This window comes from Oryzias melastigma, linkage group LG16 (genome assembly GCF_002922805.2).
Source record: "Oryzias melastigma strain HK-1 linkage group LG16, ASM292280v2, whole genome shotgun sequence".
Classification (NCBI taxonomy): domain Eukaryota; kingdom Metazoa; phylum Chordata; class Actinopteri; order Beloniformes; family Adrianichthyidae; genus Oryzias; species Oryzias melastigma.
The window spans coordinates 24,452,602-24,469,065 of record NC_050527.1 but is presented as its reverse complement, the minus strand read 5'-3'; the positions used below and the strand labels follow the sequence as shown (position 1 = coordinate 24,469,065).

The window sequence follows — 16,464 nt, the reverse complement described above, 5'->3', positions numbered from 1 at the left end:
AAAAAGACTGACGGAGGTGAAGACTTCTGTGGTCTGCTGGATGGTGGCGATGCGCGTCCACTTCCACTTCTGGAAGAGCTGCACCCTGGTGGGGTTGTGCAGGGTGGCGGAGGGGTGCGTTCGGAAGAAGGTGGGGAAGCGCTGGCGGTTGGACAGGGCGGGCGAGCTGGAGCCGTATGACAGCTGAGGAGACAGACGGGAGGAAAGGAGGTGAAAAACTGACAGATAAGCAAAGAGACGAGAGCGAGGAGGGCGGGGGCTGAATAACAAAACACAGAGCATTCCGGTTATCGCTAGTAAACAGACTTCAATCAAACGCAGGCTCCGTCCAGCTCCTCATCACTGTTTGAATCAAACGGCAAAGAACAGAAAGGAAATCAGCAGAAAGACAGAACGTTCCCATTTCTGACTCTCACACCTTTCATCTTTCTCATGAAGAAGAATCAAACTCTTTGATTCTAATAAAAAAAATTACAAGAAATGCCCTTGCCTCCTACGCTGTAACAGGGCCCCGCCCCTCTAAAACCAAAAGGTAAATAAAGCTTCATTTTATTAACAAAGATTGACAGAAAATGTTGATTTAAAAAGATAACAGTGACAGATCCACAGAACCTTTTTTCTATTGTTTCTGGGGCTAATTTTTATCTGAATAATTTACATCAAGGCCCGGATCCGGCCCTCCAGATCATTGTAAATTATTGTTATTAATGGGTCGATTTTAACTTAAGCTCATTTCTTACTTGTATAAATTTGACAAAATCTATTTTTTTTCAGAGTAAAATATTTAAAGTTATTTAAAATTTAAGAGGATTTATTCTGGAATAATATCCCTGCCAGTTTTTATTCATATTTATGTTAAAAAGTTCTGTTTTTAAAGTTTTAAAAATTTAGTTTTAGTGTGTTAAAAAAATGTTTATCCTGTTGAATTTTTGCCCACTGTGCAATCGAGTTTGACACCCCTGATTTACTAAATAAACCAATCTATTTACCTAATCTTTATTTTAACAGTATTGAAGGAAAGTTTGGATTTCTTCAATTTGAGACAGATTTCTGAGTTCTGAATTCAATTTGTTTTTTCTGACAGTTGTAATAATCTATTTTTGAGAAATAGATGTCATCTTTGTGAGGCCACATTCATTTATTCATTCTGTCATGCATTCATTTACACAAACAGGGCCAATTGTAGGAAAATTCACCTGCCAAAAATCACAAAAAAATCGTCATATAAACAGACAGTAAAATACAATAAGTCAGAAAGATGCATGATTTCAACCTTCAACAGCCTAAATGTTAAAAGATGAGGTTTAAAAGTGCAGGAGTCAGCAGTGAGAAAGTCAAGGGGAGGACAGTAAGAGAGAAAAGCTTTTGCCAGAATACAAATTGAGCAAAAATTGTAACTGTGAAAATACGAGCAAATGGAACATGGAGTAAAAAACAGCTCGTCAAGTGGTTCGCTGTGGAGTCCACAGTAGCCTAACACAAGTGAGGAGTCAATCTTGTCGGTCATGATGTTCCTCAAAAAAAGTGAGATCAAATTCAACGCAGCGCGATTCTGGTGTTGTGACATTGAAATGTTACAATCTGTTGATAATCTGAGGATTAAGATGAAGTTAAAACTGTATCTGTGTTTCTGGTTGGATTTTTTGTTGACTGTGGGGGAAACTTTTGTTCTTCCAGCTCTGTGGATTTAAACTTTGTGATGTTGCCATGGTGATCCTCGATGAGGTAGTTTCACTTTCCCGTCAGTTTTGTGCATGTCCATTGGGGTTCGGTTTTTTAAATCTCTGCATTCAAATAAAGAATAATAAATAGTAATTAGAATTCGGCCTTTAACCCTCAGAATTTCCCCCAGGATTTGTTATCCAGACAAAACAGGGATATCACACTCTACTTTTACAAACAAGGGAAAAAGTCACCTTATATCATGTGGTGAGCAGTGTGTGTGTGCATGTGTTTGTGAGAGCGCCTCCAAACATTTGATGTAAGAAAGAGAAGGGATGCAGGTTTGTGCTGGCAGCAGCAGACAGGAGGGAGGCTGGTGGAACATGGAGAAGGACGCCCCTCTGTCTGTCACATGCTTCCACAGCAGCAACTGGAGATAAAATCCCTGACAGGTCTTCTTTACAGTGAGGAAAAGTGCAGCTTAGGGAGCCATTACATATTCCAACTGCCCCCACCTCCACAGCTCTGGTCCCAGCCCCATTTCACACACAGGCGGAGGATGTTAACCAGTGGGGGCCAGAGGTGGCTCCATGATGGATGTGATGTTCTGTGCAAAGTCCCCACAGAAGCAAGGGAATCAATATGAAGGACTGGAGTGCAGACATACATGGAGGGGGAGGACAGGACACACATTAGCATGAGACGGGGGGGTTGTAAGGAATGAAACAGGTTCTGTTTTTTTTAACATGAACATCTAGAAAGTGACAGTTTGGTGTTTGGTGAAGATCAACCCTAAACACTTTTGCAGTAATTATAGCAGATTTAAACTGATAGGAAAAGGAGCAGCAAATGTATGTAGCATTGATTGCATATGAGAACTGGACTGAGTGACTCCTCCTGGCATTCCAAACAGGAAGTACCGGCTCTCTCCAAAAAGGTAAAATTCCATAAATTTCTATAGAGAAATAAACAGCTATTACTCAATCATTCCATTTGTCAGAATCCCCATTCTTACTTTGAAACTTTTTCTTAGTGACCCACTTCAATCAAAATCATTTTTTGGTGTTTTTAATTTGTTATATAAAAGAAGTTAAGATTAAGATTTCCTTGTTCAAATTGTGATTAAATTGTGATCAGATTAAAACTGGTGGTTTGAAAAAAAAACTCTGGTTTGGATAAACACATCAATGTCTTCATCTTCCCATTCAAAGATGGCATCTGGATCAAAACTGTACAGCTGGACAGATCCAACATTGCTCAATGTATTTTTTTCTAAGTTAAAGTTAAAGTCCCACTATTTGTCACGCACCTAGGTGTGTGAAATTTGTTCTCCGCATTTGACCCATCCTCTGGGGGAGCGGTGAGCTGCAGACACAGCCGCGCTCGGGAACCATTTGGTGGTTTAATCCCCCAGTCCAACTCCTTAGTGCCGAGTGCCAAGCAGGGAGGCACTGGGTCCCATTTTTAGAGTCTGTGGTATGACTTGGCTGGGATTTGAACCTACGACCTTCCAATCTCAGGGCAGACACTCTTCCACAAGGCCACTGAGCTGGTGGCAGTTAATGTTAAGTTAATGTTAGCTTGTGCTTGTGAGGTGTCAGCTAGAAAAAGATAAAGTAAACAAAGGAATGCTAAATAAGCATGGCTAACTTGTGTGCAAACAATTCTGCCTACAACCCCAAAGTAAATTTCTAATAAACTCCTGTTGCTCTGAGGAAATTTCTCTCAAAAAACAACACAGGCTTTTTGATTTTGGCTAAAAAAACTCCATAATCATAACTAAAGACTATTTAGAATGCTTTTACAATAGATACAAATATAAACATGCTCCAGCTATTCTAGTTTTTAGTTCTATTTTTTCCACAGTGCAAGTGATCCAAATGATAAATTGACCAATCAGATGCTCCACTAAAAGCATGTGGTCCCCAAATGTTTGATTGACAGATGAGTGTAGCCTGCTTTAACCCTTGTGCTCTCTTATTGGGTCCGGATGACCCGACCCGTATAGTGATGTGTGATCCCTCCCATGACAAAGGTGGACAGGATTTTATGGCTTCCATGGACACCAGTGAAGATTTTAAAAAATCCTTATAAAAAAAAAAAAAAAGGTTTAGGGCGGTCCAGCACAGTCCAGCGCACTTTACTTAATGTAAACATGCTTAGGATGCACAGAGGTTACAGTGGTTGGGGTGTGGCCCCCTGCTCAGGTTGAGAAGTTGCTATACAACTGTGACTCAGACTGCTTACTGACATTGTCTGGCTCCAAAGTGGCAACTTTCATATCACAAAAGAAATTGTTACTAAATTTACCACGTGTCGGTGGAAGTGAACTATTATGGGTGACGTCACACTGGTGCATGTACAGTTCTCATATACAGTCTATGTACATGTGTGACTTTGGTTCTGTCCTGTTTGTAATGGGTCAGGTGTCCTGTGTGTGGCGCTAGCACACATTGTAGTTCCAGTTCCAAAACATACTGGATCTAGTTTTTCCATCAATATCATGGCAGATGATTGATGCAAGAAACAACTGATGCAAGAAACAACTGCAACATCATCCTGTTTTGTGCATCTTACTGACAGTACAAATCTGTTCCATGAACAGGTATTCCTGTATATTGTTTTTTAGTTAAAAAAACCAAAAACCTAAAAGTGACTAAAAGTTCAAAATCTGAAAATGTTTTTGCTGCAACTAAAGAAATTCCAGAGGAGATCATGAACAAAGTCCCTGACATGTTTTAGTGGAAGAGGCTCTCAGACATTTCTACGGCTTTTGGACTCCAGAGAACAGCACAGGACTCCAGGCAACGCAAGGACATTTTAAAGATCAAGACAACAATTAAAAAAGTAAAACAAATATTTAAAAAAATAGCACTAAAATTTTACAAAACAAAATGCCAGAAACAAAAATGAAAAAAACCTTTAAAGAAACAAAAGTAATTTCCAGAAAACAAAATGTCTCATGACGCTTACCTTTTCCGTTTTTTTGTTTAATTTCATTTTTCTAGAATTTCATTTTCTTTTCTGGAAATTACTTTTGTTTTCTGAAATTTTTTTGTTGGTTTATTTTTCACGTTTTAGTCTCTGGAATTTTGTTTTGCAAGATTATATGCTGCTTTTTTTAATGTATGCTTTGCTATTTAATTGTCATTATTTTTACACTTTTTTGTGTCAATTGATTTGTTGATGTTATTAGCACCTCACTGTAAAAAACCTATGAAGAGAGGAGAACCTTCTCAGGAGGAACCAACCCAAATAGACCAAAAACCCAATCAGGACTCATCCAGGAGGTCATGGAAGAAGCAGAAGACTCAGTTCAGGTCAGAGTTCATGATTTAACCTTCAGAAAAGAGACAGAAGAGGAACTTTCTGAAAGTCTTCAAACATCTGGAGCTAAACCGAAACAGGCTTTTAGAACAGATCAGACAAACACGGTGGTGGTTGTTTGATGGTGTGGGGCTTCAAGACCTTAACCCCTAAAAATCCTGAGGGACAAATCCACAACTTCAAACACAGCAGGTGAATGGATCAAACAAATCACAAATGAAAAGATCTGATCAAACTCTGGAGGAAAAATTGACAGATTTGGTTCTGTAGGTTCTCCAAAGTGTCAGAATTCAAACATTTTTGAAAAAAAAAAAAATAGGGCAACAAAAAACTACAAACACGAAATGAAACATTAAATAAATGTATCACTAATTTTTCATCCAAATTCTTTGTATCAAGGCTGAAGCACCTTTGAATAAAATCATAATTTCAGCACCGACTTTTGTATTAGTCAGTATTTTATTGTTAAATTATAATTAGATTAGATTAGAATGGGCTTATTTCAAGCAATCAAGAAATAATGACTTTAATCTTTTAAACATGAAAATTGTGCTGGAATATTTTTTAAAAATGGGTTTTTCGCTGAAGTCACAGAAAAAAATTCCTAATGGGATTTTTTTACGGCTGCATTCAGTCTCAGTTTGCAAACTGCAGCAGTTCATCACAAACATGTTACTAAAAAAGAATTAAAAAGCCATAAAACTGTGACAGTTGGTCATCAAAGAAATCATCTGAAGTGAATGCAGCACCGTGAACAACAAACTGCGTCCTCATGACGCCAATAGAGGATGAATTAAGGCATAATTAAAGCCATTAATTTACATTTTGTCGAAGAGCCCAATTTCCGCGAGTATCACGATTTCTTATAAACTTTGTTGGGAGCAGATGTTCAAGTCTCAGAGGCGAGCCGCAAATGAGTTTAGAGGAAGGAAAACAAACATGCTGGTGGAGGGAATGTGACAAATTAGGGAAATCTAGTTTTCTTAATTTGGTTAACAACATGCTTCAGAATCATCTGATCAACAGCAAATGGAAAAAAAAATGTTTTGCTTCTGTCTGCCAGGACCAGCTTATGAGAAGTGCAAAAATTTATGCTGAAATGTCAAACCAGCCAAATTTAGATTTAAAAAGAGAGAAAACAGTGACGCCAGCACAGAAAAGCGCTGAAGAAGCTCTGCTAGAGTCGAGCAAAGTTCCCCCAAACAAAACCCTCAGATTTTCACCTCATGAGATCTGCGGAGATCAACGCTCTTACAAAGAGAGATCAGATTAGGGCCGTGCCAAGAGGAGGCGATGGAGAGCCCCTCCTTGATCGGTGTCCAGAAATAGAGGGTGCTTTTGCCTGGCGGCTGCTCTGATGAGGCTGTTTGACATGCGAGGAGGCTCCTGCAGCCGCAGAGCGTGCAGGAATAATTGAGTGTGGCGGTAAGGAGGTTGCACCAGCGGCGGCGTGTAGTAAAGACAGACAGATCCTTTTGTCTGTGGCGGAGAATCGGCTGCTGGAGCCGAGGCGGAAAGGAAGAGTGGGTGAGAAAGAAAGACGGAGAAAGAGATGGAAGAGGAGGAAGGAAGAAAAGAAATAAAGCAGGCTGACACAGAGAAAGAACCAGCTCCAGGCAGCAACACCAGATGAGGAGGAAGGCGAGGAAGTCAAAAAGCGGAAAAAAGATTTTAATGAAGAGGGGAACACAAAGAGAAAACGCAGAGATAAAAAAGAGGGGCACACGTCAACCTCTAAAGCTGACTGTTTTCGATGAGTAATCTCCGGGTTAAACTTCAATTATGGGACAAAGCTAATAAGATGAAAGCTTTGAGTGGCAGGAAGACAGATCAAGAGAAGATGGATGCAACAAACAAAGCACGCCGACTAGAAGATGACACAGAAAAGAGACGCTTTTAAAATCGACAGCATCCTCCAGAATGTAAGATCCTGCATGTTTTAAAAAAAACAGCTGTCGTGAATCTTTGGTGAGGGCAGAAGAGCAGCTGAGGAGCACCGCGAACCCGGCTTGTAAAGTTTCAGCACTAATTAAAGGAGAACAGGAACAAATCAATAAACAACTAAAGTATTGATTTGGGACATTAAGAGCAATTAGTAGAATATCTTAAAGAGCAAGTACAGAAGATCAAGAGCAGACAGAGGGAGCCTCCAGCAGCTCCAGCCACACATTTCCTCTGCTGCTCAGAAAAATCAAAGGCTTCTGTGTCCGTTCAGCTTTCCAGCAGGAAGAACAGATGTGAAGAGTGACATTAGGATGGAGGATTCTGTTTGACATGAAGCAGCATCTCAGGCCGATTTCCTTTTCCTTAAACAAACTAGGGAGATTATTTATCCAAATAGCCCCAGACAGGTGTTTATCCTAAAGAAAAAAAAAACTAAATAGCTGATATGTGCATTTATTTTGGTTATTTTTAGATTAAAAGGAAAATAGTTACAAGATTTGCATTTTGAAATTTTAAAAAGTTTCTTAAATCAAAATAAGCAAGTATTTAACTATACGTGGAAATTTCATTTCAGTTCTTGCAGTTGTTCTTAATGATAAGATAAATGCAAAATTGGCTCCATGGTTAATACATATGAGCTTTTTTGAGGCCTTATAACTTCAAACTTTAAGTAATTTCTATGGAAACATGAAGCAATTTTAATTTTTGGCCTAGTTTTGAGATGTGTCAGTTTTAGTCGTTTTTTTTTTTAACCATTTGAATTTATATTCTTAGAGGTAAATTACAGAATCAGAAAATGTCTCTCCTGTGTTTTGGGTTCTCCAGGATTAGGAGGTTTGATCTGTTCGTTTGTTTGATTTGGAAGCTAATAAATAATTTTCATCAATGTTTATGTGCATCTGTATGAAGCTACTCATCCATTTGCCCATGTGAGCAACCAAAACCCTGCAGCACAGATTTTGACACACAGCTGCTGCAGGAGGTCTTCAACAGTTGCATAAAAAGCGCTGGAGAAATGAAAGCTTTTTTTTCTTTTTGTCTGAATCCTAATTTTTCATTTGGATCAAAGTCTGCTGAGAATTCCCTTAGATAAGACTCAGAAGCTGCATATTTTTGACAGAATTCAGACAATCAATTTCAGGCTGAATGAGTTTGCTTTGGTAACAATAATCCAAACTCACCACAATGAGGTTCCACATGCGAGCAGCTTCTGCCACCAGCGTGGAAACGCCGCTGCAGCCGGGCATCAGCACGATCTTGATGGGCTCGGTGTAGAGCAGGTCATACAGCAGCTTGGTGGCTTCTCCTGGGTCACACTGGAAGGACAAAACGTCATCAAGTTCAATAGATGACAGAAGAAATAAATTAGAGGAAACCGACGGGGAAGAAGGAACAGTCAACAGTGATGCAGACGGATGAGGAAGGCAGAGGAGACGCAGCCAGAAAAATCAATATTTCCTCTGCAAACAGAGGAAACACAAATGACCCTTTGTTTCCACAAGAAAATGAGTTTTTAGTGAGCTGAAAGAACTCATTTTCCTCTGTTGATGGCGTTTAAATGTAAGTAAAATGAGATAAAGAAAAAGCGGAAAAAACTGAATCCTGACAAGCACAGAGCTGAAGGACAAGCCAAAACAGAGAGGAAAAGTCAACATACCCGATTAACACTGAATTACATCCTAAAGGGAATAAATTAGGTTTAAGGGAGCTGAAAAGAAGCTAAACAACAGGGATGTGTGCAGCTCCCACTAAACTATATAGCTGATAGGTAAAAATGTATTTGAAATTTACCAAATTAAATGTTAAACAGACAAAAACAGAGCCTCAGCCATGTTAAATCAGAGATAAGGACCAATGAGGTGTCCATTATCAGAAATGAATGGACTTGGTTTACACCACGGTCACTGACAAAACAAAATATATTAAATCAGTATTTGTTATTTTTTACACTGAAATCATATTATATTGTGAACTTTTTCATACTTGATGTGATGCATCGTCATAGTAACGGCTACTGAGCCTGCACCGACCTCGCTCTGCTGCAGTTGATGTATGAGGACTCCCCCAAAATGGTTTAAAAGCTAAAAATCATGTTTTTTTTGTTTTTAAAGCATAGTTTTAGAGAGAAAGTTCACCTCTTAATTCTTTTTTTTTGTGTGATGTGGAAAAAGTCCACAGGTAGTTTCCTAGATTACTTTGATTGCAAGAAATGGCTGAGATTTAAACCTAGAACGAACTAAAAAGAGGTTCACAATATTAAATGAATTTAATTTCTTCATTTTACAATTTATTTTACTACTTTATTCATTCATGTATTTATTTGTTTCATAATTTTAACTTATTTAAAAATGTTTCCTTTATTATTATTATTTTTGGTTAAAGGAAGCTAGCATGTAGTTTTTAAAGACTACAAATCATTAACATTTTTAACTGCAAGTTTCTTTTATTTTAAATTTTAATTTGCTCCTGTTTTTATTTTGTTATTTACAAAATAAAATCTTATCTGGTAACACTAATCTTTAGTCTAGTGTTTAGTTTAGCCACTGTATTACAGAAAATGAAGTTTACTTGGCAAAACTTTAGTATTTAGTAATGTACCAAGTAAGCTCAAGTAACCCAGTTGTATGGCTTTAGGCCGAAAATTCAGAATAAAAGCTAAAACTAAAAGTGAATTACTTTGAATAATCTCCTCAGATGATGATTTAACAAAGACGCTCTCTCAAAGATCTTAAAGTAAAAAGAAGAACAAAAGTTTTCCAGTTTAGTTAAATAGAGCAGTTATTTTAAGTCCTCAAATTTCAAAGTAAAAGCAGAATTTCAAGGCACTTGATTTTTTTTTCTTTTAGAGAAATAGAGAATGAATATTTTTAGATATACTAATAGAAATGATCAGGATTAGTCTCAAATATAAAAGAAGTTTATGCAAATATACACCTAGCATGTCCAAAGATTCATACAGTCCAACACATGAGGCTTTCAGCTCTCTCCTGTTTGCTAAGCTGCTGGACAGGACAATTTTTCTAAAAAGTTATCAGGATTTCACTGATCAGCAGAAGAGGACCAGCAAAGCAGGTTGACATTGGAGTAAAAAGACAGATATGACAAACAGGAAACTTCAGCAGACAGAGACAAGGTCAAAAAGGGGCAGAAACAGTCAGAAAACTTGCCGAGATCAGCAAACAAGCACACAAATGTGGATAGAAAGCTTGAGAATGCTGTGGGAGAAAAATTCAGCATTTTCAGTATTCTTCCTCACAACAGGCAGGCATCATCAAAACCCAGCACGCTGCTCTCGGATCAAGACACAGAAACAGACAGGAAAGAAAAAAAAAAATAAATAAAAATCACAGAAAAGTGGACCCGGTGAGCTCAAGAGCTGCCGTCACGCACATATCACCCCTGAATAAAGTCGTTTTCAGCGTGTCTATGAGGCAAAAGTGGGCCTGGATGATCCATCAGCACTTTGTCACTTCATCTGTGCAGCATCAGCGTCACAGATAAATGGAGCCGACATTCATCAAGGAGGAGGAGCCACGGCTCGCAAACACAAGTGTGCAAATGCACATTAGAGAAAGAGCTCTCGACGAGTGTCACAAACAATCCCGTCATGTGCAATGACAGTCAAGTATTGATGCACTAAATGGGGCTTGTTGTCCTAACGCCTGAACGGTCCCCTGAGACTGCTGGGCCATTTCTCTGAATCACCAGTCCAGACTGGAATACGTGAAGTCGCTGGGCTTTCCATTCATGAAGCGTTTCACATTCTATCAGAGAATTATTGCAGAGTCACTTGAGTGACGGTCAGAACACTGACATGTCATTAGATCCTTCAGTCGGACTTCTATGAAAGCGGCTCTGACAGATGTAGTTCTCACATAATTATCTTTAAATTGGTTCAGTCGTATTTAAAGATGAACTCCTAATTTAAAAAAGGATTTGAGACTTGGTTAATTGCACCAGAGAGACACACTTGCTTCATATATCCACAATGTGATTACCTCTTTACTAATAACTGTGCAGATGAGAGGATATTTAGCAGCTTTCTGCAGTGAGGGAAAATTACCATTAAGAAAACACATCACTTATTATCTTTGTGCAATAGGATAATTGATGGTGTCAAATATCTATAGTAAGAAATGAAATACAATGCTGGAATCCCGTTTTCCGGCTGCTGCATTAATCCTTTCTGACTTCAGGGTGATAGAAGATAAACGCTTGCAAACATTTTGTGTCACTCTGTTTGAAAATCGACTCACTAAAGGTAATCCGGTAATCCAATCCGTGCTGGAACACCTTGACTGCCTTCTCCATGTCCAGCTTCTCATTGTTCAAAAAAATTTAAACCTGAGAGCAGATGTTTTCCCCCAGTGCAGAAGGTGGCAGTATACCCTATTATAGAGATGTTACACCAGCCTGTTATCGTCTCCAGAGAAGTGAACCGTTTCTCTGAGCAGAGCAGCAGGATTCATTGGTTTGAGCGGGAGGGGGGGTGGTCCTTTGTTACAGTGTGAGCTTCGTCCGGCTACTCTGCGTGAGAGATCTGCTGGACTCCATTAAAACCGTATCTCCTGGGAGAACGGTCTCTCTGAGCAGCTTCAAGGTGTGTGAGCTGGCGGAGGCCATCTTTTGAATGCGGAAATGGCGCTCCGCCCTCCAAACAGTCCAAAAAAACATCCAGACAAAATAAAGGCAGATGTTATTCCCACGTATTTACATGCAGCCAAGATGAACATTGCTGCATTGCCCGCACGGATTTAGAAAATTACGAGTGAACAGTCACTTAATGATATCATTAATAAGAATGAAAGCACGGTTAGAGTATAATCTCGCTCTATGCAGCGTCTTTGTCTGTTTACAAAGGAACTCTTTGTAAACAAACTCGCTCTTTCTTCTTCTATGACTATTTCCAGCATTTTAGACAGATAAAGTTTTTCAGGGCCCAGTTCTATTCTAATCCCATCTTTGATCCAATCAAGGACATTTTGCACATGCAAAAGCAGCTACAGACACATGGCTTAGCAGACAATGACCATGGTATGCTTACTTTTGGTCCAATTAAAAAAATGAATAAATATAAATAAGACAGAGGTCTTGGTATTTATGCTTTTGTACAAGATGCAACAGATTAAAAACATCTAAAACTTTTTTTTTAATAAATATGTCTTTAAATAAATATGTGTGAGCTTATAGCCTCAAGCTAGCATTAATAACAACAAGCAATATTGGTTCAATCCAGTCATACAGTTACAAGTCAGAATTACAGTTTGCCACAACATGATTGTTGAACACTCATGTCTTGCACACCTAAGTGTGACCTGACTAGGGCGTGCACAGGGGGAGGGCAGACTCTGGCACACCCATTCAGTAGCTGAGCTTTTTTTAGCAACCGGTTTTCTGATTCAATGTGATTTGAATTAAGAAATGCTCAGAAACGCCGTTTTAATCATAAATTATTTTATATAGGTCCTTTATCATGAGAAAAATGCTACAAGAACTTGTTAAAAACACACAAAAAACAATTTTCATTGGAGTAGGTCTTTAATGGATCTATTTGTCTGCAAGTGAATGCATCAGAATGGAGCGGAGAAGGGAGATGGTGGCCCGCCCATGGCAGTTACTCATCACAAACCTGAGCTTTTTCAAATCCTGGGTTTTTATCTGGTTTTGATCCAATGCAATTTGACTAAAAAATACTTATAAATGCAGTTTTAATATTTAATCTTAAGTTATGAGAAAATGCTACAAGAGCATATTAAAACACCAAAAACTTGATTTCCATTACAGAGGATCTTTAAATTTAGTTCCATACAGCCAACAAACAACTGTAGCAACACATCACTATTTGACTTAAAAGCCATAAAAACAACAATCTCAGTGTTGGAGAAGAAAACCAGCACATTAGACTGAAACACCTTCCACAAAAACTGCAATGCATGTCTTTGTAGGAGAAGCATACATTTGGGTGTGAAGCATCCGCTTCACACCAACTTCAAGGAATGTGAAAGCAAATCTACATGGAGGTGTGGATCGACTGCATCCTTCTGGAGGTAAGACAGAACAGATGCTAAAACTTCATCATGAGCAAATCTGATTTAACTTTGGAGCGTACAGCACAGCGTGCAGGAGCCCATTTTTTCTTTTGGCTGGAATGCAGCTTTTGAGGATTGGTAATTTGGCCACGGTTTTTACCCAGCATGCCCCTCCTGATAAACCTGGACCGACAGCAGCCAGGATCAAAGTGTGCCGTCTGTTACCGACGCTCATCAGCCTCATCAGCAGCCAATATAGACGTGGATTCAGAGAATTGTGGACATATTTGACAAAAATCCAAAAGGAAACACTTTACTTGACCTACAGTGTCCAAAAAGAGTTTTTCAGTAGAAGGAATTTAACGAGGTTATCTCAAGGCATTTTGGGAAATCCTAATTTGTTGCAGTGAGTTTAAGTTTTACTTTTGCTCAAACTGACAGCAATTTATTGGGATTTCAAATAAAACTTGAATTGCAACTCCTTTGCAAATATTCTGTTTCGTGTCTCAGAAACTTGAGTTTTTTTATTTTTTTGCAGAAGCAGACAAATTCAAAATGTGACCCTTTGGATTCAATGTATTTTGCAACCATAAAAATGTATTTGAGATTATTAGTTGTGTTTTTTTATATATGGTCCTTAAGAACAAGTTTGTGTCAAACTCTGGTTAAAGAGTAATACTCGGTCAAAACATAATTTGAGTACTGTTAGTTTGGTTTGATTCAAAGTAGTAAAAATAGTTGAGAAACAACCTGTTGTCACCCCTGCTCATGAAATCCTGCTGTTTTCACACTCTGCCTCGCACAGACTCTTCCTCTGGTGTCGGCGCCCGAGGCACCAATCACAACAGTGTCATTGTGGAGTGTTATTTATGAACATATGATAAGCTCTTCAAGAGGAGGCTGGAGGGGAGGTGACAGTCACAGAGCACTGAGTTTGAGAACATAATGTATTTTCACCATCTGTATATTTATCCTCTATTTAATTTATGTGTTTTTTTTAAGTGATTAAATTAACGAGATTGAAATCACACAATTTGGGTTTGCTTCATGTCTAGATAGCGGCTTCAAACTAACAAAATCACTACAGACCTTTTTTGTTTATGCTTTGTTGATAAAATGACATCAGAGACAAAAGCTTCCAAATTATATTTTAATTTGATGAATTTTCTCATTATGCCCAGTTATAACATCCATGTATGTACAGTTTTGTTCTTTGCAGCAGCGATAAAGTTATTTCTCTTTAAAATAAAATAAATTACAATATGTGGATTGTTGCTTTATCTCATTTCCTCAAAAGAAAAAAAAAATTGAATAAAATCAAATCTCAGGCTCAACTTAGATGCGTTTTATTTATTATGGAATTATATTCTTATGATAATCAATGAGTATTGCATATCTGATGCATAATGTATGATTCATGTTACTGTTTACTGAAATCATGAAAGAATGTTATCTGAGGATAATCAACAATCAATAAGAACTCAATTTTGTTACTTGAAATAAATCTGTACTTGATCTGATCAGAACTTGATTATGAAAACTATGAAATGAAATAAGTCTGTAGGAGTTGACCTTAGTTAATAATTACAATACTTTATGAATCAAATGGGACTAAAGTGTGTATGTTTTTTTTTAATCTATGCATTTCATTATTTCTGTAATGAGTTTGATTTCTCTATGGGATTTTTTATTGTATTGTCAACAATTAATGCTTGAAATAAACCTAATCAATCAATTAAAGAAACACTTAAAAAAAACATGACATTGGAATTTTACTTTAGCAGCTCTCAAGGTTGTTTAATTACAGAAAACAACAAACTACAAAACTTGAACAAGGATCGTAGAGAAAAAATAATTCAGAAATAGAGAAAAAGAAAACTTAATAGCCAAGTAATAAGATGTGAATTGCAGAGGGAGGCATGATGCAATCTTAACCACACATTATTGCACTTAGTGTCCCAACTTTTCATTATTCCACATTATAGTGCTGGGCGATATGGCGATATATATCGTGTGGACGATAGAAAAATGTCTATCGTGGTATTTCTCTTCTATTGTTTATATCGTTTCTAAGGTAATTTTATCAATTGGTATGCCAAATATGTCATTGAATAGCTCGAGACTATTGTGCAGGTGTTGCCTCAGTGTGTACACAAAAAAAAAATGTATAAAAGTGAAAATAAAGACAAATTAAAAAGAGAATCTTCATACAGAAACTGTCTTGTGGTTTTGCGACGTAGAGCTGCTTTACGGTCTTTGATTCTCACTCACATGAGTTTTACGACATACTTTACGTTACATAGCACGCGTACAGAACGATGGACGTGGAACAGCATGAAGTTGTTTACCCAGAGTAGAAACAGATTGATACATTGATGCAGGCAGTCCAAGAAGAAACACTTTCAGCAAAAGAAGGGTATGTCTGTGATTTGGTTGCATTTTGGATTCAAGACGTCCGACGCGGAGCAGAAGATAGTAATATGTTAATTATGCTAAAAGGCTATTCCCACAACCAACCTGAAATCACTCAAGGACAGTCCACAAAAATGAACATATAAGATTACAAAAAATAAGAGATAAATCAAGCTGTGGAACAGAGCTGTAACGAGTATCGGGGCACTTGGATTGATCTGCTACTGAGAATTCAGGTCCAAAAATTCACGACACCCAAGATCGCCGATTTGTGATATTTATAAATGTAGTAGTGTCATAAAATATTTATTGCTCTAGAATACATAAAAATGTGGGATTTTAAAGTCAAATATGCGGCGCAACTGTCACCAGAAGTAAACAAATCTTTAAATTGTCAGTGAAGCTTCCTGTTTTCATAGTTAAATTAGCAAGTGCTTCATTATCTGTTCAAAAATTGAGACAGAAGTTCCGCTCATTGACTTAAGTTCTAAAAAAAATAGCTTTAAGATCAGAGGTTTAGCTCCAGTGTTTATATTGTTTTGGTTATGATAACTCTTCAATAATTTTATGCAATTGACTAATTCTAACAGAATTTTTTTTGCAAAAATGTTTTTTTCTACTCAGAAATATGAAACTGCTGTACACTTTAAAAAATGTTTTTCATAAAAAAGTTTTTTTTTTTCAAATTCAATTTAAATACCTTTGATTTTTGGAACAAATGTGAAGGCTGCTGTCTATCAGCCACATCTGTTCTCATTTGATTTATTTTGCTGCACTAAAATGTGTGTTTCTCAATTGTAACTATTCATTTATCTATTTCTTAAGAGTCAGAAAGGTAAGCTATGACATGTTTTCAGTGTATAGCTGAAAATATACTTTATTGTTGTATATCGTGATATATATCATTATCGTGATATCAAATATTTAATTTGTTTCCATATCGCTCAGCACTAGCACATTGTATTATTGTTACACCATGTTTTTTTTACATATTGTAATTGTTAATTGTACACAATAGGTGGTTTTTGGTTCAAACAGGAGGTGAAGAATCACATCTAAAAAATAGTGTAGGGTAAGGGGGGGGGGGGGG

At 37.6% G+C, this 16,464-nt stretch overlaps 1 protein-coding gene across 2 annotated transcripts in view; it reads right to left on the bottom strand.

Moving 5' to 3' along the window:
* gabbr1a (gamma-aminobutyric acid (GABA) B receptor, 1a) overlaps window positions 1-16,464 on the bottom strand; it is a 136,439-nt gene that overhangs the window by 69,791 nt on the left and 50,184 nt on the right. For both annotated transcript variants that reach the window (XM_024258444.2, XM_024258445.2), the window contains 2 exons: window positions 8,115-8,249; window positions 13-183 (listed from right to left, as the gene is read on the bottom strand). In XM_024258444.2, coding sequence (XP_024114212.1) covers window positions 13-183; window positions 8,115-8,249 — 306 coding nt within the window. The remainder of the gene's footprint in view (window positions 1-12; window positions 184-8,114; window positions 8,250-16,464) is intronic.